The 19618-nt window shown below is 55.5% G+C and overlaps 1 protein-coding gene across 1 annotated transcript in view; it reads right to left on the bottom strand.

Annotated features, from left to right (window-relative positions):
• The window catches only part of PLXND1 (plexin D1), a 69028-nt gene that overhangs the window by 34779 nt on the left and 14631 nt on the right, over positions 1-19618 (bottom strand). Inside the window, exons 2-12 of the mRNA XM_054387658.1 lie at positions 16694-16870; positions 13954-14085; positions 12189-12289; positions 11431-11560; positions 10165-10339; positions 8616-8724; positions 7643-7745; positions 4939-5046; positions 3287-3376; positions 2397-2490; positions 634-797 (exon numbers count right to left, since the gene is read on the bottom strand). Coding sequence (XP_054243633.1) covers positions 634-797; positions 2397-2490; positions 3287-3376; positions 4939-5046; positions 7643-7745; positions 8616-8724; positions 10165-10339; positions 11431-11560; positions 12189-12289; positions 13954-14085; positions 16694-16870 — 1383 coding nt within the window. The remainder of the gene's footprint in view (positions 1-633; positions 798-2396; positions 2491-3286; positions 3377-4938; positions 5047-7642; positions 7746-8615; positions 8725-10164; positions 10340-11430; positions 11561-12188; positions 12290-13953; positions 14086-16693; positions 16871-19618) is intronic.

Below are 19618 nucleotides of genomic sequence, written 5' to 3'. Positions count from 1 at the left end.
TTTGCCTCTCCAGCTTCACCTTTCTAGGGAGCTCCTCTTAAGGCTTCTCTTACCCTTGTACTGCTGACTGTCAGGGTCACACTTGTTGGCTTGTGCCCTACACCTCTAAGCAGAGCCCCAGATCCAAATGCCCCCCACAAATACTCATTTGACTGCAACTTAAACCCAACTCATTTCCAGATACATCATGCCAGCAGGTGCCTCTGCCTCTCCCAGGCCCAGCAGAGCTGCAGACACAGGTGGCTGGAGGCAGGGCTCACAACCACTTTCCAGCTCTGCTCCATTCAGCGCTGCTCCCAGTGAGGATCCTTCAGCCCACCCTACAAATCTGCCTCACTGTTCCCAACCCCAGGCACCCTGGGACATGCTGGCTGTGGTGCTGTTGGCTGTCCCACTGACACTCAGAGGAGCAGACATCAGCACTAGCAAGATGTGCTTGGCATGAGGTAACTCAACAGCACAGAAAGCCAGTGAGTAATTCAGCCCTGGTCTTGACCCTGTCCTGTGCCAGAGCAACTCAGGTGCCTCCCTTGCCCTCAGGCAAGGGCAGCACAGCCAGCTACAGCCCTGGCAGCACGGCCAGCCACAACCCTGGCACCACCTGCCACCCTCCACGCTGGGTTTGGGTCTTACCTTCCGAATCTCTGGAGCGGGGCACACGTCAGAGACAGGGGAGGCCTCGCTGTGCAGCCTGCAGCTGGAGCTGCTCTCGCTCCAGAGGCAGCGGTGCCCCAGGTCCTCCCTGCCCAGGCACTGGGAGCAGTCGGCACTGCCAGTCGCGCAGTTGTACACCTCCACTGCAGCACCAGAGACAGCAGAAAGGGTCAGCTGCTGGCCCGAGGCTCTCACAGCTTTGGGCAGCCTGAGGCCCTGCTGCCCCCATCCCCCACTCATCCAAGCACCCCTCACAGCCAGAGGGAGCAAAGCAGCTTGTGCTTCCCAGCAGGCCTGGGTGCTTGTTCTCACTGCAGTGTAATTTAGCACTTTCTTTTCCTTTTTCTTCCCCCTGAGAAACAAACAACACCCAAACTTGGAACCTTTGGTCAATTTATGCTGCATGTTGCCAGCTCTCAGCATCCACATGGGAAGCTGCTTGGCACGGCTGGCTCCAGCCTGTTAGAACAGCGATGGTGTGGCCTCCCCAGGGACACAGCTCAGCTGCTGCAGTGCTCCATGCAGTGCCTACAGCTCCCTTCCTTCCCCTGCTGACCATGGGTCCCTCTCACTGACTTTCCCTGCACTCAGCTCAGCTCCCACACTGTATTCCTGTGCTGCTCCCAGCCCTTCATTAGCTGGTGTCCTGGGTTACATTTCCTCTCCAGCCTAAAGCCTTCTACTGCTGGAGTGTGGGTATCTGCTGAGACAAACACCAGAGAGGCTGAGGAAATGCTGTTTTCACACCCTGATCCCCAGGAGACAATGTGCAGGAGAACATAAAACACTGCAACAGTCACATTTTGCACTTCTGCTCACAGGAGGATTTCAAGGTGCTTGGGAAGCAGTTAATGAATCCCTGGGCTCTTGGTGGGCTGCCTGTGCCCACGCAGCATCATCTCACCGAGGCCTTCTCCTGCTCCCCACAAACTCTGAGCTTCTTTCTCCTTTTCTGGAGCCCACCCAGTGACCTACACTGGTTGGTTTTCCATCCCACATCAGAGAGCTGGGACCCTTTAATGGACTATGCCATTTAATAAGCTAATAAACACTGAAATCATCATCACTAATAAGAGTAACTCCACTAGTGATGGTATAAAAGATGCATACAGCCATGAGCAGCCACCAGCCTCTCTGAGGTTGCCTGCTCTGCTCTGCTCAAGGCAGGAGGAGCCAGAGCAGCCCAGCAGCCTATGGGAGCTCAAAATACTCTGGCAGGTTCAGGCTGCAGCACACAGGGTCTGTGTGAGTAAGCTCTGTGTGAGGAGGAGGGAGATCCCACCCTGCTCCTTCCACTGTCACCTCTGCTGCCAGCAGCACCCACACTGAGAACCATCCCGGCCTTAGCTCAGCTCTGCTGTCCCTCTCAGCAGCTCCCTCCTCAGCATGCCTGTGCTGCTGTTTCCAAGGCTGTTTCTCCAGCCTGGAACACACTGCCAGATAAGCCTCCTGCAGACCCTGGGATTTATCACGGGGAGACCTTTTTATCCTGAGTCAGTGGCTATGGGTGTCATTGTCCCTGCCTGTCACAGCTGTCCTCCAAAGCCCCTGGCTGCAGGTTGTCTGGCTGGTCCCTGGGCACACACATGGGGCAAATATACTTTGTGTGTGTGCCTGAGGGGACAGCCATGCTGAGCCCAGCTGAGCCATTTTGTCTCTCCTGAACCCCCAACTTTGCCAGGATTTTAGAGCCATTCAAGCTGACCAGATGAGAGCAGAATAAAAATATTTTTAGCTCAGACCTGTCATTGTCTCCGGGCTGTCAATAAATCTGTCTGGGCTGTCCTTCAGCTGGAGGTTCACTGGGAAGAGATGGCTCTTTTCTGATGTGTGGAGCTGTGCACAGAAAACCAAACACACAAAAGCTGTGTGAATCCAGTGAAACAGGAGGTTCCATACACCTCCCATGGATGAACATCCCTCCTGAGGCTGCTCTGAGCACTGCTCCCCATCCCAGGCAGGTCTCATCTGCAGCAGGCAGAGAGGGAGGGAGGCTGCTGGTTTCTCCTTTCTTTTGCTGAGGTCTCAGCGCAGGGCACCAGTGCATGGCACATGCCACAGTGGGAGCAGAACCCTACCTGATGCTGGTTTTACTGGAAGTGACAGGAAAGCCAACAGAGTGGCCAGTTTGTGTTAGCAGTGCCAGGCTACAGCAGAGTGATGCAACAGGGAAGGGCTCCTCTCCAGCTCCTCCTCACCATGTCCCACCATTGGAAGCCCAAATGTGTGCCACGTTTCAGAGGCGCAGTTTGCCCTCCAGCACTCTTTGATGAACCTCTGAGCATTTTCTCAGGCTGGTTGCTAGCTCAGAATAAAAGCTCCAGAAATAGCAGCATGGAAAGGTGGCCAATGCTCTTGCCTGAGCTGAACTCCTCCACTCAGAAAGGTAAACAAGCAGCTCCCTCCCAAAGCCCAGGGGAGTGGGGCTGGGCCCTGCAGACTCCCACAGAGCCAGGCTGCAGAGCTCCTGCCCAAGGGGAGAGCCTGGGTTGTCAGCTGGAAGTGGAGGGATGGAGAAGGGCAGGTGGTGTCCCAGTGTCGGGTGGGAGGTAGGAAGCAAGACCCTCCCTTGCCCCCAGAGCTGCCCCATGCTGCAGGGTCAGCAGGGCTCGCAGCCTCAGCCCCAACTCACCACCACATTCAGGCACTCTACAGCAGAGGAGTTCACCCAGCGGGCTTCAAACGTCCTGTCCAGCCCGAAGTGGCACTGCAGAGCTGTGTCCTGGGCAGGGGAGACAGGGGCAAGGCTGCAGTCAACCGGGGCAGGGCTGCAGCCACCCACCCGTGCAGGTCTCCATGCCTGACGCGGCAGCAGCCACAGCCACGACACGGCTGTCCAAGCCAAGCAGGATGGCTGGGGTCTCTCTAATTAACACCTAATTAACGGTGCTTTGTTGCACACCTAGAGATAAAACTGCTGAGGGCTGAGCAGCGTGGTGGCGTCTAGTCCCAGCCTGTGGTGACCAAGTGTGGGGCAGCAGCTCTGGTGCTAGCGATGTGCTGGGCCCGGCCACGCTCCTGCAACTCCACCAGCAGGCACCGGGGTGCTCTGGGCTGGGCTGTCCCAATAGAGACCAAGAGCCGAGGTGGTCCCAGGTTGACTCGCCCAAACCAGACCAAGCCAGTGCCTGCGTGGGCACTCAGAGCCAGCCTCCTCCTCCTCCCAACAACTGCACACAGCCAGTCTCCGCTTCAAACGAGGGCCCAGCCGGGAGCACCTTCAAAGGCTGCTTCTCTGTGCTGCTTCCCTGATAACAGAAGGATGATATCCTGCCGTGGGTTACTGCTGTGCCCTCATCTGCCAGCAAGAAGCCTATCTCCAAGCAGGTTGATGCTCCAGCACTGAGGAGGTCTAACTGCCCTTTGAAAACCAACAGATCTGATAACAGACATGAAAGAAAATGCCAGAATCCTGGCAGGCAGCTGCTGACTCAGCAAACACACATGACCATGAGAGGGAACCTGGAACCTTCTCCAGAGCATCACTCGTGCCCAGGCAGCTCCTGCCCAGCAGACTGGTCCCAGCCCCTGCCCTTTTGCCCACCACCCAGGCACTGCCCCTGCAGCAGCCCAAGCTGCCGGGGCATGTGTCTCTGATGCTTCAAGCTCCTGTGGAGAGGAAAGGAGAAGGAATCCTGCCCAGCACCCTGGGATGGCCTCCAGATGGTGATGAGGGGGAAGCAGGGCTGGCAGAGCCACTCCAGCTGCCCTGGGAGTGGCAGCCTCAGCCCCTTCCTTGCTGACTTCGTTTCCTATGGGGCTGTTTGTGGAGCTGCTTCCTCTTCAGCCACCCCCAGCTGCCACACAGGAAAGGTTTCTCACCCTGTTCTACTGATTGCAGAGGGCACATCCTGCTGCAGAGAACCCAGATCCTGCCAAAGGGTAGAGCTGCCCTCAGCTCCCATGCCAAGAGAAGGGTGGTGGGGTTGGGCTGGCATACGGTGCTGGGACACCAGCATACTCTGCAGTGGAGAAAACACCCCCAGGGACACTGGGAACTCTGGTTCCCCCAAAACATTTCACTGCAGTAACTGTTTCCCAAGTGTATAACCCCCCCTTCTCTACCTGAGGCACAAAGCTTGTCACTAGCTGCAGGAGCTCCCTGGAGAGTGCCTGGACATGAAAGGCATCTCCTGGCTTTGCCATGGCTCCCTGCTTGCCATCCAACTGCTTCCCATCAACACCTTCTGCTCACACAGCAACGTCAGCTGCTGGCACAAGCTGGCAGCAGCCCCACCACCCGCTGCCGAGGCTCAGCCCAGCCCTCCCCAGCAGCTCCCTCACCTTGGAGATGGTCGCCTGAGCCAGAGAGATCCTGATGTCCCGGAACACTCCCGTGGGCATCGGCTCCAAGGGGGCAGCCACAATCCGTGGACAGTCAGCTTTGTTCTGCTAGGTACCAAAGGGGAGGAGGAGTTAGCTGGGTGCATGCTGAGTTTCCTCCCTGAGGAGGTAAGGACCCATGGCAAGGTTGCTTTCCTACATCCTACATCCTACAGACCACACAGGACGTGAACTATCGAAAGGGCACTGCGCCACATGGAACGGCCATGGCACCAGGAGCCTTCCTCCCTCAAGGAAGGCTTAAGCCCGGCCCAGCATGGCCAGCTCCAGAAACCACCCCTCCACTAGCTGTCAAGACAACCACAGCTGCCAGGCTTCCAGGAGGGCTTGTCCACAACCACAACCTGGCAAAGGCAGGAACACAGCAGGAGTTTGGAGTGCAGCAGGAATTCCCTCTTGCTCCTGCCCAGTTTCTCCAGCAGCTCCAGGCCCCTGGCTGCACTTCACTGTTGTGTGCTGGGTAACAGGTACTGCACACCCTGCTTGGATGCCACCCCAGCAGCTCCCTCACCACTTTAATACTGGTAAATGGGACTGGAGTGACACTAAAAAGAGGGCTCTGCAGCTCCAGCAGCAAACCTGGTGATGTGACCCCCTGCAGGGGTTGCCTGGGAGGCACAGGAGGATGCCTGCTTGTGCCAATGCATGCACAGGGCACAGCGCTGTAGGAGCCATGGGGGCTCGGGTGAGGGCAGCAGCAGCTGAACAGCTGAAACCAAAAGCCCAAATGAAGCTGAAGAACAATTTCCAAAGGTCATCTGTCCCCCTTCCCCCTGCTTTTGTTCTCACTCCAAATTGATGGCTTGGGTACTGGAGTTGACTTGGAATGCAAGGCTGTATGACAGACCCATCCTGTTCTCTCTCCAGATGTAAATCATTGCTGCACAACGACAGCAAAAATGAAGCCACATTCTCCACTGCCCCGGGGTACACCCAGATTAATGATGCCTTTGACAGTGCAGCTGTCAGAGTGAAAGACAACAAAATATTTGGTCCATTATGCAGAATAATCTGCAGCAGGCAAGATTTCCTTCTTGCATTAAAGGTAACCCCACGGCAGCTCAGCTGCTGCTCTGAGGAGGCAGAACCTGCCCTCCCAGCACCACCATGCCCAGCAGGACATGTCCCCAGTGCTGGACAGGCTGTGAGCATGGGGGTGTATGTCCTACCTTCCCCAAACCTCTCTATGCTGTCTGCCAGCACCGGTTTGGCTGAGGAAGACACACAGCACAGCTGGTGCCACCCAAACATGGGATTAAAGACCAGAGAGAAGAGAGGCAAAACCAGAAAGCAAAGCCCTGGAGAGAGATTTCAGTGCCAAGCCTCTTCCAAGGGAGTCAAGAGTTAAAGTAAACCCAGCAGGGCTACAACTAAAAATTCATGGCACAGCTCCTATGCCTGGTACATCCTTGTGTGCAGGTAAATACCTTCCGAGGGCTGATGAACTCTCTCTGCAGCCCCTTCCCCGCTGCTCAGCAGGCCTGGGCACGGGGCTGGGCACAGGGCCCCCAGCTGGCTCCTTGGCCCTGTCTGCAGCAGGGCAGAGGGTGCGTGTTTAAGATGCTATGCATGGCGCCGGCACTGCTGGCTTCCCAGCAGAGCTGCTTCAGGTGCAGCCAGGGCTTGTTTACCAGCAGCAGGATGCAGGACCAGGCACCATGTTTCCAGGGCTACGGAGCACCTCATCCTGCAGGCAGCTCCCTGAATCAGCAGGAGAGGATGAGAAAGACAGAGAGGAAACAGGGATGTGCCCAAGCTAGGTGCAGCATCCAGCTGAGCTGTGTCTCTGGTGTCCCTAGGAGGTGCAGGAGAGAGGAGGTGCCCCTAGGGCAGGACAGGTGCAGCCATGCCTGACACAGGGCAACCCTGGCTGCCTCTGGGAGCTGTCATCCAGCTGCCCCCCAGCAGGCATGGGAAAGCCTTCCCAGGGTTTGCCACTAGACATGGCCGTGTGGGGCTGCAGCATGGTGGCCCCAGCTCCACCATGGTGCCCTGCACTTGCAGCTGCCCACCTCCTAGCAGATGGCAGGGCCAGCCCTGGGGCCAGCTCAGGGTGAGGGTGGGGCAGCTGACACAGGGCCAAGCTCCTGCTAGCCCTGAGCACAATAACACTGGAGGATCTGAGCTGAGAGCAGGGCAGTAGCGCTGGAGGGATGTTCCATTTGCAGGGTAAGAGCCTGGCGTGGACCTGCAGCAGATTGATTGCTAAAATCCAATTTTATTTAAATTAACTTCCATGTAAATTTCAGAAGCAGCAACACTCTGAGTCTCTGGGTTATTGAAGCTGTAATTTATAAAGGGGAGATTTTCTCCTTCAGCCAAGCACTGCCAGTGGTGCTCCACCAAGCCATTACCGTGCCACAGCAACCCCACTGCCAGGCCAACTGCAAAGCTCTGCTGCCTTGGTGGTGCCCCAGATGCAGAACGGCAGAGGCACTGCTCCAGATCTGAGAGGGGATGAACTGTCAAGGGATGGAGCCTGCTGAGGGCACTGGGGCAGTCCTCACACACATATGCCTCCAGTCCTGGCATGGCTGGAGCTTACTGGGTAGTGCTGTCAAACGCAGGCCATCTGCCTCCATCCCAGGGAAATGAAGCACGGCATGGGAAGATCTCCCAAAAGAGCAAAGTTTGAGGGGCTTACCTTCATCTGCAGCACATCATCACACTGCAAGTGGTTAGAGACACAGGCGTATGTGGAGGGGCACCAGTGGCACTTCCACCTGGTCGAGAGGCAGCTGGTGCACCTGGAATGGCAAAGGGGCAGTGAGAAAAGCAGATCTCCAGCTGCTCCGGGGAGCTAAACCTCAGCTATGCCATTGACCTCCACACATTGCGCCCAGCCTTTAGTAATGCCCAGAAAAATCCACAGCAGGTGCTGGGCTTTCCTCTCCTTGGGAGCTGCAGGGGCACATAAGCAGAGCCCATCACCCCCTGTGCCACTCCAAGGCAGCTCTGAGGCATCACCACCTGCAGTGCCACTGCCTGGCTCCAGGCTTCAGCAGACCTGAAGCCACCCTCCTCTGCTCAGCAGAAAGCCCTCTGCCCCCCAAGGCTCTTCCCTCATTGTCTCTCTGACAAAGGTGGGGAACAGGGTGTGGGGATCCGTGGGTCAGGGCCACGTTTTGCTCCTGAAAGGTTGACGAACTTCTGTGGGTGGCACCAGATCCCTTGTGCCCATCCCACCACGCTAGTGAGGGGTACTCAGCTGCTCCCACCCAGGGCTGGAAGGGGCAGAGAGTCAAGGGCACACGTCCCCCACTCCCTCGTGGCCTGGCAGACCCCTGGGAAGGCTGGTGAGGTGGGCACTGGCACCTAAGGGTTAATAGAATGAGTTTCTGTCAAATATTATTCATGACTAAAAAAACCCAGCACAGCCAGATGGTTCGAGCCACCCGAGGATCCTCCCTTGTAGATCCCTGGCAGCGCAGCTCCCGCGCTCCTGCCAAGCCCTGCCCGGGCCCCATCCTGCTGGCACAGGGAGCTGTGCTCCCTGGGAACCCCGCAGGAATGCAGGAGCACCCTCCCAGCTTCAGACTGCCCCATCTGCTGCCTGGCCAGCGGGGTGGCCCCACCCGGGAGGGTGGCCCTGCTGCCCGCCCCGCAGGGTCACTCACGCTCTCCTCGGGGAGACGTTCCCGGTTCTTTTGCAATCGTAGATGGTGAAACTGGCCTGGATGATGTTCCTGCTGTTGACCCGGAGAGCAGCCTGCACGACCACGTGGTCTGAGAGAAGCAAGCCAAAAGCATATTGGGTTGCAAGAACCTCTCGCTTACACTTAAAGACAAGGCAGCCCCTTGGGAAGACAGGGGCTAAATCTGGCTTCTTCTCTCCCGGGCTCCCTTCAAGCTGCATCTCAGAGCCTGGACCTTTCCACTTTTGCCCTCTGACTCTCAGCAACTCCCTCTTAACTCCAAGCTCTCCATCAGACCCACCAGAAGAGACCACTATGACTTTCAACAGAGAATCCCAGCCTGTTTGCACGTGTTAATTAGCAGAGTTAATTACTGTCTTCACTTGCAGTCGGTGCTAAACAGTAGTTAACCCCCGTGGTAATTACAGCACGTTCGTTACCGTGCTTTGAAACTCCACTCACGGTCCCCATGACAGCAAACCCACAGAGCAGAGTGCCAAGCCCTTTGCTGGCTCTGTAACAGGCCAGCCTAACTCCCCCTCCCCAAGAAATTTGCTTAATATTTTTGTTCTTTGCAATTTTGCCACCAAAGCAGCAGGGATGGGAGACAATGCCTCTTTCAGAGCATGAACAATAAATCAGCACTCTGGATTCCAGAAATCGGTCAGGACTCTGCCGTACCCAACAATGCAGAGCAGTTAATGATCTCCCATTCTCTGGGTAGCTGGGGGAAAAACAATGCAGCCTTATAAATTAGCCTATGGAAAAAGTGGGACTTTCAAAGGGACTGCCTAAGTCTTCTTCCACTGAAGTCATCTTCAATGGAGCATTCACTCCAGGCTTGAAAGATGAAAGTGGAACCAGCACACAAGTCTTGAATGAAGCAAAGAGCTCCTCAGAAGGAGCCATACAATGAGGCTGTCTCCACTGACATGCAGGCAGTGCAAGAGCTCCTCAGCATGCCCATCAAGGCTTGGGTGATGCCAACTGGATCTGCAGCTGCTCATCCCCTTTGGAATGCAGCTCCACACAGCCTCATAATGGACCTCCCCTTCGGTACCACTTGAGAACGGCCTCAGCCTGTCTTTGGGATGCATAAAGGGGACTGAGAGTTTTGAGCTGCCTTTACATACCTATACTTGCTCTTGCTGCAGAAGCTCTGCTGAAGGGCAGTGTGTGTTCAGGAGAGCAATTAAGCAAAAGCAACTGGAAATAGCCAGGGCTAAAAGTAGTTTTGGTTCAGCACTCACTGACACAGGAGCTCTAACCAGATAAATCTTGGTAAGCACATGAATTGGCTTCTGAGTTCTGGTGTTCAAAACAAAAACTGATAGATCTGAGGGAGTGTCAGCTTGTGCTAGCACGTGGAATTCCTGTGCTGGGCTGTCACATTCCCATGGAGAAGAGAAGCAGCTTGGGCCATTTTGTCCCTGTGTGTATTTGTCTGTAGCTGGGTAAAGGAGGGAAGCCCATGATACACAATGCCCACGAAGGAGGGCAGAAGGAAGGGAGCCCGCCTTCCTCTACACACCCTGGTGCTCTGGGAATGCAGGGTATTCCTCCCGGGGGAGCAGGCTGCAGTAGATGAACTGGGTCACATCATCTCCAGCCACTCTGGCCACTGTCTGGATGTTGTTTCCATAGTCACAGGAGATGTCTGTCCCATTCAGATCTGGGATTGTCCCGTTTATTTGTATGATCAGGGCCTAAGTGGACAGAAAAATGACTCCATGACCATCACACAAAATCCTGGTTGGCATTCACAAGCTGTTACAGGCTGCTGGCTCCAAAACCAGCCCACGGCTGCCAGGCTCTTTCCTTGCATGCACTCTAAACTCTAAAGCCACCTGCACACAAGACCTTGCTTCAGTAGTGAAAGCTCAGTCACTACCAGCTCCAGCAACTGGATCTGGCAGGAAAACCCAGCCCCGGGCTGCCTGGAGCCTGCCTCCAAGCACCTGGGGGATGCAGGACTCAAATGCAGCACAAACCCTGTTTGTCCCACCAGGGAGGAGCAGGAGACTAGCAGAAAAAACCTACCCCTGCTTCTGAGTGCCTGAACATCTTGGCTTGCACCAGCCTGGACCAAGGACCAGTGATGGAGGTGCCAAGCTGGCAGGGACCCGCCACAGGCCAGCATCCAGCAGCAGCACAAGGGCTGAGCTGCCACCAGCCCCCAAGGGAAGGGCCTGGAGTTCTGCAGGCAGGGAGCACCTTGAGGAGGGTGACCCAGGAAAACGTGCAGCCTGTGAGCCTGGCTCGGGACCTCAGTCCTCAGGTAGCAGACATGGAGCCAGGGCCCCATGGGATCCCTCCTTCAGCTCTGGTCTGGGCTCTGCCCCAGCCACTGCTGGTTTGTGAATGATTTCCTCATCTCAGGGCTGGTCCAGAACTTCAGCACAGAGAGATTTTTGCCACTGGGAGAGGGCCTTGTGATGAGAACACTTAAAATATCATTAAAATGCTGTTAAAAATAGCAACATTGCAAAACCAGAAAGCGATTCAGCTGCCTGCAGCTGATCTTATTTTGCAATTCTGCAGATCTCTGCAGCACATTCGCTGTAGCAGCTTCAGCAGCCCTGTTCGACCACAGGCTCAGAAGCTGGTGTCCTGCAGGCTGCCAGGTGCCATGGCACAAGACATCACCTCAAACTGCCTTTGAGAACCTTGGCCTGACTTGGTGGCCTATGACAGAGCTCAGCACCCCATGACCACCACCCGATCCATGGGTACTGCCCAGCCCAGAGCAGGTACCGGCCCTGCTGTTGGGGCTGTACTGGCACTCACTCACACGCACCGGGTTCTCCTTGTCAATGTTGATCTCGGGCTCCAGGATGGTCATGGAAGGGCACTGCTGCACTCCCTCACTTGCACTCGCCCAGAAGTTGGCCCCTGTGAAGTTTGTGCACTCATGCTGCAGAGAACACCTGCAATGGGCAGGGGAGCAAGTGGCTGTTGGTTGTTAGAAAAACAAGGGATAAAATGTTGGCTTCCTTGCGAGGGGAGATCCGGAGGCATCCTGCACCTATGTCCTTCTCTACCTCTGCAGCTAAGCCCAAAGGTTTGCTGCTCTATTTAGCCACCACAAGAGCATATAGTGCCCTCGGCATCAACAGGGCACCAGGATTCCAGGTAAGGCAAGAGGGAGGCCAGGCTGAACCCAGAACTGAAGAGGAGGAGGTGGCACTTTGCCTGACTTCTTCAACTGGCAAATGTGGAGTATAATTCTGAACATCTCTTTTGGGATACTGATCATCTCCTACTCATAACTGCAAGGGCAAAAGATGGCCTTCAAGAGGGTGTTGGCTCTCTTGCTCCCATGGTTGGATGCCTGCAAGATATTCTCTGCACTGGCAGCTGACTGCAGCCTAACAATGCAGCTACAGTTAAACCCTGGCTCTGAGGAGCATCCCAGCCCTCTGAGACCAGATGCAATTGTTTTTGAAAGCACAGATTTAGCAAGGGATGGCCAAAGAGCAGGGCCAGAGTGTGACTGTGAGGAAATCCTTGGCTGGGCATGAGGGCCAAAGTGCCCTGGGACACAGCCAGGCCTACCTGGTCTCCATGGTGCACCATCCGCAGTAGGCGTCCGCAGCGGCCAGGCACTCCGTGCACGTCGAGTACTGGTTGCAGGCAGCCACCTTCACCCGTGCCATCTGCACAACAACAGCACTCTTGTGCCATCTGCTCCACCACACTGCACCACCTGCCTGCCGTGGCCACCTGGAGCTGGCCACCAGTGTCTTGGGCTGCTGCACCCATCAACATGGACCAAGCCTTAGGGGACAGACAACGTGGAGCAGGCCCTGGCCCTGCTGTCCTCCACCCCACATCACTCAGAGCCCACAGGGGGATGGGCGGCTGCACACTGCCCCCAGCAGAGCCCATCCCAGCCTGTGTGCTCAAGGCAGGGGAGGATGCCCAAGGAATGGGGCTTGCTGCCACCATCATGTAGCCCCACAGGGTGCACAGTGGTGCTGCTCCTCTGCAGCCAGCACTTCGCAGTGAGTGCCTGGTGGCCAGGCCATGCAGAGCAACACTGCACTTTCTTGACCTGACAGATGGAGATGGCTTCACAGCTTGTCCCTCCCTGAGGAAAGCTCTCACAGACCTGCAGAAACCTCCTTCCCAGATACTGCTGAACGCTGTCTGGATGTCTGAAAAGTGAGCAGAGAGCAGCAGCACTCTGCAAACCTCAGCTTGTGAGGAAACCAAAGCCCCTCTGGGGACTCGAGGCACTGGAGCAGCTGGAGAGAAAGCATGTGTCACCTTCTGTCTTTTCCTCCCTTGATGTCTAAATGTTTGGGAAGGAAACCCGAGTCCTTTGGTACAGCAGAGACTGACAGCATGAAATGCTGAGAGCCCTGAGCTCCCACCAAATAAGTGCAGTTCAGACCATGGCCCCCTTGTCCTGATCCTGCTTCACTCGCAGCTCCCCAGCCCTGCAGTGCTCAGCACCCCCAATCCCTCTGAGCTCCAAGGAGCTTCCCCAGATGCCAATTCCACCAAAGAAAAACTAATTCATCTGGTTTATAGGAAAAGAACCAGACAGAGGGGATCCACACAAGTGCTGCAGTGGGGAGTCTGATGAAGCCCGAATGAGGTGCAGGGTCCAGCCCAGGAGCTGAGCTGAGAGCCTGGAATGTTGCTAAAGAGGCACCTGGGGGAGTCAGTGAAATGGTAATGACCAGTCTGCAGGGAAGGCGAGGCTTGGAAAATGCAAATGCACCACAGAACATTTGTGGTTGTGCATCTGTTTTAACAGATCCAAATGCAATTCAGGACAAACCCTAGTGCCTGGAGTGCTCAGCTCTCATCTTCCTTCCCTGCTCACTTGACAAAGCCGGAGCTGTCTGCTTCTACCTGCTGCAGTATTCTCACTCTCCATCCAGCCCTCCTGCCAGCCAGAAACCTTCCCCAGGGATCACCCCTGACAGACAGACTTTGGTCTGCAGGATCTCCCAAAAACCTCCTTAAAGCCTGCAGGTTTGGGGGTTCTGTAGAGGAACAAGCTCTGCTAATGCCTGCCCTCCCGTACATGGGAAGGGGGTTGATAGCCTTCACTCTTCCTCTTACCTGGCCACCACAAAGCCTGCCAAACTGGTCTGGTCAGTGTGACCCCCCCCTCCCATGCAGAAGAGTGGACAGGCACAAGTACCCCTCTGGAAAGCCCTTTGACACCCTGGCCAAAGCTCTGAACTTCTGGGCTCTGCCTGCTAAAGCCAATGTTATTGTCCCTCCCTGCTGCCAGCTTGGTGCTGAGAACTGAATAAATGCACGATGCTGGCTGGACCCTTGTGCTGAAGACTGAAAAACTCACCTGATAGGAGGTCATCAGATAGAGGTAGGTGGAATCAGAAGGGTCAAACTGCATGATGGGGTGGACAGGCTCCCCGTAAGCCACAGAAATGGATCTCCTGCTGATAACCTTCATGTTACTGTCCAGATTAATCTGCAGTGAGAAGAAGCCACTCACTGAGAGCATCTTTCAGACACACTGGGGAGAAGATCTGTGCTGCCTGGTTAAAAACAAGCACCCAAGTGGCACCTAACAGTGCTCCCCATTTCCAAGCGCTGTAAATCTCTGCACACACAGGAAAGCTAGCTCTGTACCAAGGGGAAGGTGGTCCAGAAAGCAGTGGCCAGGAGCCCTGCTCCATGTCGAACAACCCACGGTTCCTCTGTTCAAAACCCTCCTTGAGAGGGTGCCTGGAAAACCTCTGGTCTCAGACTGTGCCTCCTGCATAGCTGCTTCCAGGCAGCCACCACAGCGCAGCTCCTGTGGCACCCCACGACAAGGCAGTGGCCTTCAGCCCCAGCACACTGGTGCCTGCTGCCACAGGGAGCTGCAGCTGCAGCTCCAGAGCCTAATGAAAACCAGCAGAGACCAGCACCAGGGATCTTACAACATTGCCACCCCCTGTTTCTTGTGTAGCTAGAAAATAGCTGCTGCGGGAGGGCCAAAGCCTACCTTGTCTCCTGAGCCACTAGCTGCAGAGCCCACAGTGCTGGCAGAGGCTGTCAGGCATCAGCCTGCCCTTCACATCTCAGAATGTCTTGGCATTTGACTTGAAAACTCAGCAAATTAGATGTGGCATTGCTGAGAGGAAATAACAACAGGGCCACACAATTCCTCCTGACAGTCACTTTTCATCTTAAAACAGAAGGGAAGAGAGGAAAATTCCTACCTCCCTGCTAGCAGGGGATGGCAATCATTGTAAGGACCAAGCATGCCTCTGCTCTCTAAAGCCTGGATTAATTAATTAACATAAAATTAATTAATTCTTACACTAGAGCAGCACAGACATGTCCTAGTGAGATAGCAGAAGCTCGAAGCGGAGGGCTTCTCTCTGCTAAGAACCATGTGCAAGCTGCTGTGCTCATTATGCACATCCCAAAGCTGGGTACCCAAAATGAAATCACTTCCCTGAGATCACCCAAGGCATCCATGAGCTGAATCCTGACAGCCTCCTCTTCAGCTCTCCTTTCTTGCTGGGATGTGCTCTATACTCAGCTGATTCTGGGTACCTGTCCTGAGGTCCAGCTGCCTCCTGGGCTCACTCACCCCATACTTTCACCGTGCAGGCTCCTTCCCTGGACCCTCATGAGCTGTGACCCCCAGAAGAGCCACCACAGCAAGGCAGAGGGGCAGAGACTGCCAGTCCTCTCCCTGGAGGATGTGCTGCACTGGTGCTGCTGAGAGCAGAGAGGGCTAAAGTTCTGGGTACCCCTCCACAGCACCTTGTCTATGGACTTCCAGACCTGGACATGTGGGGACTGGCCAGAACAGAGCTTCCTGCCACAGTGTCCTCTGAAAGCACAGCACCCTGGCACACCCTGCTCTGGCCGCTGCTCCCCACGTGCTGGTTTTGCCCTAATGACTGCTGGCCATGACACTGATAACAGCCCTCATGAAGGGTCCCATCTGATCAATTCCCTGTAGGTGCCCGTGGCAGCCATAACTGCTGCTGGCAGGAGCTGGGCAAGGCTCTTTCTACCCTTTTGCTGTCTTTTCTCAGGCAGCACATCCAAATGATAGCTCACGCAGTGTCTTGTATCCTGTGCCAAGTAACAAGGAGCCCCGAAGGTAAAAGGGCTTCTGGTTATGCAGCTGTGTTGAAGAATTAGATTAGAGCTATCTGAGCAAATTATCCCAGCCAAGAGGAGCCAGGAGTCTCTCCCTAATGGAGCAGCAGCAGATAAGGCTTCCTTCTGCAGGCCGATAAGGGCAGCAGAGCTGTTGCTGCTGTGTGAACAGTGCTGCGCTGCGTGTGGCATCTGCCTGTCCTGCCCGGGGCACCCTCCTGCCCCGCCAGCTTCCTCCCACCCTCACCAGTTACCTACCCCTATGGGCAAAAATCAAAGCAGTGAGCTCCTTTGTCAGCATTCCTACCTTTCTGCCAGGAGCACTTGGATGGAAAGGAAGAGCTTGGATCAGTTTTCTTCTCTCCAAGCATTTGGATCCAATATCCCACACCACGGTCCACTTTGCCCCAGGCTGAGACTAAGCAGCTATCAGCCCAGGCTCTGCTCCAGGGCTTTCTTCCCCTCTCCTCTCTGGACCTCTGATGATGAGTGCACCAAATGAGTGGCTGGCTGGAATCAAAACCTTCTTTGGCAAACTCCTAGTGCTGAGCTCACTGATACCTTGGCCTTGCATCTCATCTCTGGAGCCAGGGCACTGCGTGGCCCTATGCTGCCCTTGGCACATCACACACAACATCCACTCGCTCAGGGGCAAGGGCTCACACCTGCTCTGGGGAAAGCACCTCTTGGTGACTCCACTGCCTACGTGGAGCCTTCCAAGGCCATCAGCTGGAAGGGAGAGCTTTTAGAAGAGCTGTTAATAATTAGAAGCTGTACAACAGCATTCCCAGCACAAGGTTCATCAAAACCACCCCCTGGCATGGCAGCCTTGAGCAGCACTGACCAGCCACTGGTCACCAGCCAGTGGTCACCAGGCAGCACATGTCACTGCCTGGGCAATGGCAGCACCCAGCCACTGCCCTCTCCGTGTCCCACCCTGGCTCCCTGTGCCCAAGCTACTGGGCCCCACTTGCCTTGAGGAGTCCTCCGCTGGCGGTGCCCAGGAACACCACAGTGTAGTTGTTGACGCTGGCCACAGCCACGGCAGTCAGGCCGCTGTAGGTGAAGATGGGGGTGGCAGTGACAGGGTTGATGATGGCCAGCGGGTGCTGAAGATGTGCAGCTCCACAGTCCAGCTGCTCTGGCTGCAGCTGCAGAGAGACCTGGCTGTCAGGGGCTGCAGCACACATCACGGGACCACCCCTGGCATCGGCCTGCACAAAGCACCGGCGGCCCCACGTGCCCAGGGGAGGCTCCTCACTAGGAGCCATGGAATGGGAAAATGCACCTGGCTGGCATGGGAGCAAAGGGCTGCACCAGAGCCTCCTCTGTGCTTGCCAGACCCAGCCCCACTGCCAATGCCAGACCAGGCTGTGTTGGAGAAGCTCTGCCCTTGCCCAGAAGATGGGCAGGATGAGGGCAGCACCAGGATTGCTGCGAGATACACTCAGTGCAGGGCATCCCAGGAGGGCAGCCTTCAGTCATTTACCACAGCAGCACCCCCACCTTGGCACAGAAGTCTGCTGTGACAGTGAAAGGGGACAATGGAGCTCTGTACCCCCATCTCTCACTGAAGCAGTCAGAGGAGTCTTCTCCTGCACGGTGCTGGAAGCCCCTTGCTGGAGGGAGCTGCAACACAGGGGAGGTTTCTCCACCCCCTGCAGACAAGCCCTCCCTTGCAGAGGTGGTGGCTCTGATCCCTCACCCACTCCAGTGCTGTGCCAGGTTCCCCTGCCTAGGGGTCAGTGCTGCGCTCAGGTCAGCCTTGGGATCAGGGCTTGGGGCAGCCACAGAGAGAGCAACACACAGCTAGGGTGGTGCAAACCCATAGCCATCTCCAGCTCCTTCCTTCTCAAGCAAAAGGTGAAGCAAAAGGTTTCTCCAACAGAAGAGCTCCAAGTATCATTTCTGTGCAAGTGAGGAAAGAACTGAGAACAGAGCCAAGGGGGTAGGGGAGGAGCCCGCTGGCAACTCTCAGGACTGTAAATCTTGGCTCTGACCGTGCTGCTACTGCAGTCAACAGCAAAATTTCCACTGGGATAAGATGAGATTGGATGGATAGGAGAGGGATAGGACAGGACAGAGCTGCTGAACAGAAGGAGGCATGGTCCTGCAGAACATGGAGAGAAGAGCACAACTCTTCCCAGGGACACTGGATACACTGGCCCTGCCCAGCCTCTCCCCACAGGCACTCGCCATGCCCTGGGGAGCAAGTGTAGCTGTGCCTTGTGCCCATGACCACAAGATGGTCATTATTCACCTCTGGCTTCTGCTTTCAAGCTGTTTCTCAAAGCACTGAGAGAGCAGGACCGGCCTTTGCTACAGAGATGCTGAATCCAGCAGGACAAGCAGCACTGCAGCCTGAGCAGGCACCTGGCTCAAGCAGGAACAACCATGGTGAGCAGCACTGCCAGGCTCGCCCTGGGCATGAGGGCTCTGAGACTGATATTGAGGCTCCATATTAACTGCCTATCAGGTGTCCAGAGGCGAAGGCAGAGGACAAATGTTAAGGACTCCTCATCTGTGAGCAAATATTTGGCTCATTTGGCCCAAAGCAAGACAACAGACTTCAGTACCCTGTGCTAAATCAATTAGCAGAGCTGCTGCATAACAGCAGCACTTGAGAACAGGACTGATGCCTCCTATTTCTCCTACTCTGCCAAGATGCACCCAAGATTTATGACCACTCTCCTCCAGAATTCTCCTTACAACTCCTGCTCAGACATCATGGATGGACTCAGCAGTGTCTGAGCATCACAAGTCTTGCTGCCCACCAGCTACCTGCTGTCAGCTTTTATGAAGTGCAGCCAGAGTTGCTCCAACAATGGGCACGTTTCAAGGGCCATTGCCACAGCATCATTTCAGCCTTAGCTCAAGAGAAGCCACAGCTACTGTCACCCTCCCTGGGTGTGGGCATGCAGCTGCAGGGCTGATGTGCTGACAGCTGTGGGTGTGTGCAGGCTGCTCCAAAGCACACCAAATGAAAGCAACCAAATGAAAGCAACCAAACAAAAGCACACCAAATTAAGGCCCTGATCCCAGGAAGTGCTTGGGACCTCCAGACAAGAGACAATGGCGGACTGCAACCCACACCCCTAAAACTAAGCACATTTTACACCTTGCTGAACTCAGCCATAACTTGGATATTCCTTCCCAGATCATTGTCAGGAGTAGTAATTGAAGCAGAACAAACACATTGCTCTGAGGCTGTGTCTGATCAGAAACTGGACTGTGTGCTTCCACTGGGCAGCAGAAGCTGACAAGCAGCCTGCTTATCACAGTCCCTTCTCACTGGCCTGAGCACACCAGGGCCTGTGTTTTAATTCCCTTATTATTGTTATGATTTCATTAATGGAACTGGAGTAAATCTTCATCTCTCCCCCTCCCCAGGCACTTCAGAGGATCAGACAAATCTTCAGGCTCTGCAGTGAGCGAGACCCAGGCAGGACCACTCCTTTGCTCTGACCCCGCTTTGGGGTACGCCTTGTGCCTGGTCCACCCTCCCGACCACCACCACATCCTGGGTACTGGACAAAACAGGGACGAAAATGGCTAAAACCCAAAACAGATGTGAAGCAACTGGGTGGTGTCTGAGAACAAGGGTCAAGGTCCCCTTGCAGGTGGCAGGAAAGAAGCACCACCAGAGCACTCCAAGGCTGTACTCCAGGGTAGGAAGGCTCTGCAGAGAGATCTGGACAGATTAAACCCATGGGCTGAGAATGAGGGTTAACAAGACCAAGTGCTGGATCCTGCACTTTGGGCACAACAACCCCAAGCAACACTACAGGCTTGGGACAGAGTGGCTGGGAAGCAGCCTGGTGGAAGAGGACCTGGGGGTGCTAGTGGACAGGTGGCTGAAGATGAACCAGCAGTGTGCCCAGGTGGCCAAGGAGGCCATC

This window comes from Indicator indicator, chromosome 15 (genome assembly GCF_027791375.1).
Source record: "Indicator indicator isolate 239-I01 chromosome 15, UM_Iind_1.1, whole genome shotgun sequence".
In the NCBI taxonomy this organism is placed as follows: domain Eukaryota; kingdom Metazoa; phylum Chordata; class Aves; order Piciformes; family Indicatoridae; genus Indicator; species Indicator indicator.
Note: the sequence above shows the minus strand (reverse complement) of the source record. Positions and strands in the feature narration are given on the sequence as shown.